Source organism: Lycium barbarum, chromosome 8 (assembly GCF_019175385.1).
Source record: "Lycium barbarum isolate Lr01 chromosome 8, ASM1917538v2, whole genome shotgun sequence".
Lineage (NCBI taxonomy): Eukaryota > Viridiplantae > Streptophyta > Magnoliopsida > Solanales > Solanaceae > Lycium > Lycium barbarum.
This window is the reverse complement of record NC_083344.1, coordinates 123733245-123740875: the sequence shown is the minus strand read 5'-3', so window position 1 is coordinate 123740875 and position 7631 is coordinate 123733245. Positions and strand designations below refer to the sequence as shown.

General features: G+C 39.7%; 1 protein-coding gene across 1 annotated transcript; it reads left to right on the top strand.

The window, feature by feature from the left end:
- The first annotated feature begins 3963 nt into the window (after positions 1-3963).
- On the top strand, positions 3964-6115 carry LOC132605407 (peroxidase 21-like). The gene is made up of 4 exons (XM_060318563.1): positions 3964-4134; positions 4646-4811; positions 5583-5833; positions 6044-6115. The coding sequence occupies exons 1-4, from the start codon at positions 4021-4023 to the stop codon at positions 6113-6115; spliced, it is 603 nt and encodes a 200-aa protein (XP_060174546.1). The 5' UTR covers positions 3964-4020.
- Positions 6116-7631: the final 1516 nt, after the last annotated feature.

The window sequence follows — 7631 nt, the reverse complement described above, 5'->3', positions numbered from 1 at the left end:
TTGCCAAACACCACTGACCCTTTAAATACTAATAATTCAATTACTTTGTCCGGGACACAAGTCCGGAAAGAACCGGATACCCCGAATGATAATATTGACTTGCGTTTAATTTTTTAAATGTTGCAGGAACAGAGAGCGGCGATTGCCGAACAGGGAATCACAATAGCCCAGCTGCAAAACGGAAGAGGTAAAACGACCCCGGAAAAGGCGAAGAGTGTTGCTGAACCCAGAAGAGATGAGGCACGGATGGTTGAAAGCAATGGCTCCGAAGCTGGTCCATCCACCGAGGTTCTGAGAATGCTCGAAACATTGGCGAAGCGGGTGGACTCGACCGAAAAAAGGGTGGAGACATACAACTCTCGGGTGGATCAAATCCCGGGGGCTCCGCCTATTTTGAAAAGGCCGGATTCAAAGAGGTACATCCAAAGGCCTTTTCCTCCGAGTGCCGCTCCGAAATTGATCCCGAAGAGGTTCAAAATGCCGGATATCCAAAAATATGACGGCACAACGGACCCTCACGAACACGTGACCTCATATGCCTGTGCTATAAAAGGCAATGATATGGAAGATGATGAAATCGAATCCGTGTTGCTGAAAATGTTCGGGGAAACTCTGTCAAAAGGAGCATTGACTTGGTACGATCATCTGCCCGAGCATTCAATCACTTCTTTCGAAATGCTCGCCGATGCCTTCATAAGAGCACACGCCGGAGCCAAAAAGGTGCAGGCTCGAAAGGCGGATATTTTCCGTATAGCCCAAAGAGACAAGGAGCTATTGCGTGAATTTGTCAACCGGTTCCAAAGGGAACGAATGGAACTCCCCCCGGTTCCAGAGGAATGGGCCGCACAAGCTTTCACAAAGGGGCTCAATGTTCAGAGCTCGACGGCTTCGTTCAAATTAAAGGAAAGCTTGCTGGAATACGAGGCTGTGACCTGGGCGGATGTCCATAACCGATACGAGTCAAAAATTCGGATAGAGGATGACCAACTCGATCTTCCCTCGGGCCCCGTAAAAATGGATAAAAGCTCGGAGAGATCACGAAAGAATTACGAACCGGAGGCCGGACCATCGAGGGAAAGGTATCGGCCATACTCTCGAAAACCAAGCTTCAGGTCAGAAAAATCAAGGGATGGCCCGAGTCATTTCTCCGGGCGGGGGTGATAAACGGGCCGAGTCCCCGGTTAGGGTATACCACCGAGGAGTCAAACGAGGAGGCCACAACTGTGAAACTCGATCTCACAGATGAACTTCGCGAAAACGCGTTGGTCCATATTGCAACCCAGAAGCAGAGAATGGGAAGGTACTACAATCGGAGAACCAATTTTTGACATTTCTAAGTTGGGGACTTGGTGCTTCGGAAAGATACCTTGAGCACCAAGAATCCCAACGGAGGAAAACTGGGTCCGAACTGGGAAAGACCGTACAAGATAACCAAGGTAACGGGAAAAGGATCGTGTCAGCTGGAATCCGTGGACGGGAAGCGATTGTGCAACAACCGGAACGTGGCTCATTTGAAGGGATATTACTGCTAAGGTATGGACACCTCATGTTTAACCTTTTTCTTTTTTGCAGAAAGTCAAGTACCGGATAAAGTTAGGATCTAGGTCTGAAAACGCGTGTTGCACTCTTTTCTTTAGTACGGTTTTGTCCCAAAATGGGTTTCTCGACAAGGCTTTTAATGAGGCAACAAGTACAACGTGTTACTTAACAAAATAAGGACAAACTGCCGGGAACTCGGGGTCACGGCCTACGAGTGGGGGCTTGATAGCGCTCGCCTGATCTTGCAGCTCGGATAAGCACTAGGGGACTTATACCCACATCGAGGTTTACCCCGGTTAATGGAAAATGGAGGAGCTCAACAAATCAAGACCGGACCTTCTGCATTAGGTTTCGGTGTAAGGACCAAACGATCATAATGAATCGTGTCCCATTCAACATTTGCTACGGCAAAACTAAGGCCCGGCCACCGACCACAGCCTCCGATGTAAGGACCAAACGATCATAATGAATCGTGTCCCATTCAACATTTGCTACGGCAAAACTAAGGCCCGGCCACCGGCCACAGCCTCCGATGTAAGGACCAAACGATCATAATGAATCGTGTCCCATTCAACATTTGCTACGGCAAAACTAAGGCCCGGCCACCGGCCATAGCCTCCGATGTAAGGACCAAACGATCATAATGAATCGTGTCCCATTTTTCATTTACTACAACAAGGCAGAAGGAATTAAAATTCTCATATGTACAAACATTTTGCAAAAGCAAAGTCATCAAAAGCTGGTATAACAAAATCTTGGGTGTCTTTCTGTTAAAAGGACTTCGCCCCGATGGTAACCGCCGTATTCCGGCACTGCCCCACTCACATACTCTATATCGAGGATTGTGCCCGAAATTCGACAAAGGCGACAAGGTCACAATGACCCAAGCCAAAGCTCGGCAAATTCCCCCAAAACGGGGATTGCTACATCAAAAACTTTGCCAAGGTTGAAAAAATACCGACCCTGAAGAAAATGCCTATCGTAATTCGGAGACATCTGAACTTATGAAGCATCGGATAAGTCCCACGGGCACGGTGAATTAACGACTATGAGTCGACCTGTCCTAAAACGGACCAACGATCATGACCAAAATAATGGCAAACATTCAAAACGAAGAAATAAGAAGGTAACGACGAGCTGACAGGGCCACCGGTTTCGGAAGTTATCCACTCCCCGTTACTCCGATAGATCAGAGATCCGGGAAGTGTGGGGCTATCTGTATACGGTAAAAACCGGATGCAAGGCAAACCGGTGGAGCGAGGGGGCCGACTGATCTGCCTTCTTCGTCATTGGAACGACCAAGCCCGGTGACCCGAGCATTCGTGGCCGTTGGTCCGTATAGCCGTTGGTCCGTACGGCTGTTGGTCCGAGTAGCCGTTGGTCCGTGTGGCCGTTGGTCCGAGTAGCCGTTGGTCCGGGTGGCCGTTGCACGCGGGTTACGCGCCAGTAACGTCCTGTCCTGGTCAACTACCCACCATGCGTGTGTCAGACGGCGCCGTCAGTCTAATCCTACCAAATTCGTGCAGAGCTGTCCTTGTTGCTATTATTTTATTAGCTCACATCATATGAGACCCATGGAGGTCACACTATAAATAGAGCACATCCCCCTCGTTTGTAAGGGTTGGCTTCTTCATCCTCCAAGAACACTTGTAATAGAAAAATATATATGCAATCTCTCTCTCAATATCTGATCCGGCCAAGGCCGTTTGTTTCCATTTACGTTGTGTTTCTTCCATTAAGTATTCAACATGGCTTCTAAATGTTCATGTCCGTAGCAAATTAAGCAAATCACTGTTACTAGCCGTTTTATCGCCAAATACTCACACGCTTATTTTCCGCTATCAAATATACATCAAGATTCAAGCACATATCCTATACCTGCGTACAAATTCAATTGGTTTCCCAATTTCGGGGTAAACAAAGGTAATACTGATACCCATCAATCGAGAAATTAATGGAAATATATTCTTCGTCACTCATTTTATATAATTGTGTTTGACTTGATACAAATATTTTTAAAAAAAATTGGTACATACCAAAAGTACGTACCCTTAGAACTTGTGGTCTTTAACCACGCCATACCATTTCTATGGGTATAAAATTATGTTATTAAGGAGTTGAAATTAAAGAGTTTTCAAATATATAAATGTGTCCCTTTTTTGTGAAAGTTTTAAAAAGGAAAGAGTACCATATAAAATTGAACACAAAGAGGACTTATTATTTATATTGCTCGGATTCTTTAAAAATACCGTCAGATGCGTGTCCAATCCTCTAAAAATAGTGTGTTTCTTTAAGGACTGACACAAATATGATAGCATTTTGAAGAGTCCGAACAACACAAGTTTTTATTATTGTGGCAAGTCATGAACGTTATAGCTCAATGAAATGGTGAACATTGGTCTTGAAGTCATGTGATGCATCAATACTGTTGGACACAACAAAGGAACAAAAATCAGAGAAGAATCTCAAAGGAACTTTGGGATGAGAAATTTCAAGTATATAGAGACTATCAAAGAGGCCCTTGAGAATGAATGTCCCGACACTGTTTCTTGTGCTGATATTGTTGCTCTCTCTGCTAGGGATGGTATTGTCATGGTAAGTTAATGTATTTTAAACTCCTCTCAACTACATTTTTTCCTTACAAAAGTGAGTCCTTTCACCGTATGAATGACAAATAGCGGTATAGGCTGAATTTGGACAGGTTAAAATACATTGAATCAATGAATGGATCCAACCATATTCAGAATAATTGAGCTTATATGGACTGAATCAACCTGCCCAATTCTTACCAAATTTGTTTTGTTATAATCTGTTTAAATATCAGATAAAACTAATAAAACTTTCTATTCTTTTTTATTATAGTTATATATATTATATTCAAATAAAAAGGATTTTATTTAAATCTTTTGACAAGATTTCTCATGGATCAATTTGGATACATACTAAGCCCAAATCAGGATCAGCCAACTTTAGATATGATGAATTTGAACGAGTCAAGATGAATTGGATTAAAAAATGAACAAATCATTAACCTGTCATCCAAACTTGACTAAATTAAACGAATTATATTTTTATGGCTAATTTTACTCTATAATTTTTGACACAGTTAGGAGGGCCACAGATTGAAATGAAAACTGGCAGGAGGGACAGCAAAGACAGCTACTTAGCAGAAGTTGAGAATTTTATTCCTAATCACAATGATTCGATGTCATTAGTTCTTTCCCGATTTCTGTCTATTGGTGTTGATACTCAAGGAACAGTTGCTCTACTTGGTAAATATCAATTCCCATAAAACTTTTCTAGAAAAGTTCGGAACGGAAGAACTTATTAATTGTTCATTATGTAGAGATTCTGTTTTTTTTTTATCCTCCAAAGTGCTTAAGTTATATGCATTTTGCCTAAAGAATACTTACACTATCAATGTAATTTAATAGTCAATTGTTTCTCTATTTTTCAAGTTACCGTTAGGCTTAACTTGAAAACGTAATGTTTGTATAGATCAACTTAATTTGATAATGTAACGATGTTTTATACTGTCATGTCAGTGCATAAAGCATAAACACTTTTTGAATTAACTATTAGTTTAAAAAAAATATATAGAAATTAGCTATGAATTTCGTCGCTAAACTGCTCGTAGCTAACAATATTTTTTGATGATTCATCGCTACATAGGATTAGTGACGAAATTTGCTATTTAGCTACAAAATTTGTCCCTTGCTAATTCTTGCTTTTTAGTAGCTCCTTCCCTCCCATTTTATGTGAAGGGATGTAATTGGAGTACGAAAGTAGAAGTATATACCTAATTTCTATGTGAATTCCAGCTTATATTCTTCAAGTTCTTTAAAAGAAAAATTATGCATTTGAACAACTACTAGTATAAGCTAAGTTTGTATAGTTAGTAATTCAAGAAAATTTTAAAAACAAATTAAGAAGATCATAGAAAAGAAAAACTAAACTTATTTGACTTTCCAAAATAATAATAATAGTGTTACATAAAATGGAACATATAACACGAGTATAATGGTCATTTGTGCTGGATGCAGGGGCGCACACAGTAGGACGAGTTCATTGTGTAAACATAGTACACAGACTTTACCCAACTGTTGATCCAATGTTAGACCCGGACTTTGCCAATTACCTCAAGACCCGATGCCCAAATCCACAACCCGACCCCAAAGCAGTTGAATACGCCAGAAACGACCATGTAACTCCAATGGTATGGGACAATTTATACTACAAGAACATTATGAGCAACAAGGGGCTGTTAATTGTGGACCAACAGTTGGTTTCAGATTCAAGTATTCAACTACTTATCCTTTTGTTGACCCACCTTAGGTATACATGCCACTGAGGCCTTGGGTTTTTTGGTTAGGATAGATCAAGTATTCTAGTCTCATCTCAATGATCATGTACAAAGTTTGGGATGCCAAACTTAACTTGTAACTTTTTGCACATCAATGATCAATGGAGGCTCAGTTTAAATAAATAAATAAATAAATAAATAAAAACTACTTATCCTTTTGTGGAGAAATTTGCGGCTAATAATTCCTATTTGACCAGTTTGCTAACGCTCTGATTATCTTGTCGGAAAATAATCCGCTTATTGGTGATCAAGGGAGATAAGAAAAGTTTGTCGCCATGTCAACAAGTGATTAGTGCTATAAAGCAGGGACGGAACTATAGTTCTGCTTATGGATTCGGTAAAATTCTTAGGATTCAAACATTTGAATGCTAAGAATATAATCATTGTAGTCTTCCTCTCTTTCGTTCATCATATATAGTAAGTACGGCTGGGCATAAACACTGTAAACTGAAAACCTGGACAGAATCGAATTAATTTGGTTTTTCGGTTTCTGTTTTTCGGTTCAGTTACTGTTTTATTTTTTAAACAAATTCGGTGTTCGGTTCGATGTCCGGTTATGGGTCACCGGTGCTTCAGTACTTCGGCTTAACCGAAGAGTTACTATATGAATGCAATTTTTTTTAATTTTTTATTGCTAGCCGCATACTCCTATATTTACCAACATCCAACATACAGTTTTAGTTTTTCTTAAAATTCGTGTTCACTAATTCAAGAGAGCTTCATTCTTTTGGTTCTTTGGCAACTTATGGCATTTACATTTCCAATCACTAACTTATAATGAGGTTGTGTAATTTGGAAATGAGTAAGAGTAAACCAGGTTCTCTTTATGGTTTCTGCAAAGTTCCATCTTTTACTGTGAAACAACTCCAATTAAATTTTGCCTGAACCTAAGATGTTTTTGTCTCCTTGTTCATCTGGGAATGCCTAAAGGGTGTTGGAATTTTCCATAGAAGTGAAAATGTTACAAACCCAACAAGAACCAACTGTTCTTGTTTCCAAATTGCTGAAAATCCCACCACTCAAAGCTCTTACACTTTTCAAATCCTCAACCGAACAAGGATTTCAACAAACTCACCAATCTTTCTATATAATCATACACCATATGCATTGGATTGTCCACCGATATAACTTATAATGAGGTTGTGTAATTGGGGACTGGATTGTGCTTTGTTTAGTTTCTATGTGTAACCACATGCCCAGGTTTGTAATTCCGATGAATTGAAATAGACAATTTTGAATTAAAAAAACATAAAATAGCTATTTTTAATTAAAAAGAAAGTCCATTTTACAAGCAGAAAATAGTCCATTTCAAGGCCATGCCGAAAAAAAATCGAATTAGAAAAACTGAAACCGAAAAATCAAACTGAAGTTTGAAAAAACTGTCGAAGAACCGAACGTCCACCCCTAATTGCATCCATATGAACTCATTACTCACCTATTTTCAATCCGCAAGAAAATCACAGCCATGTATTAAAAATAACAATATTAAGTTCTAGATTTTTTTGATTTTTTTTAAATATTAGCAGAGCCCGAAAGAAGGTCAATAACTGTAGAATTAAGCATAATGTATTGCAAATTTGCAATGTTATTTGTGAATCATTTCCTTGAAAATGAAAGAATACACATACGTTGCGTCATTGAACCATTCCATGCATATAAATTAGAGAGAATACGCCTTAGAGCCAAAAAAACTCAGAGAGTAAATATTTGGACAATGAAAAAGGTTTGA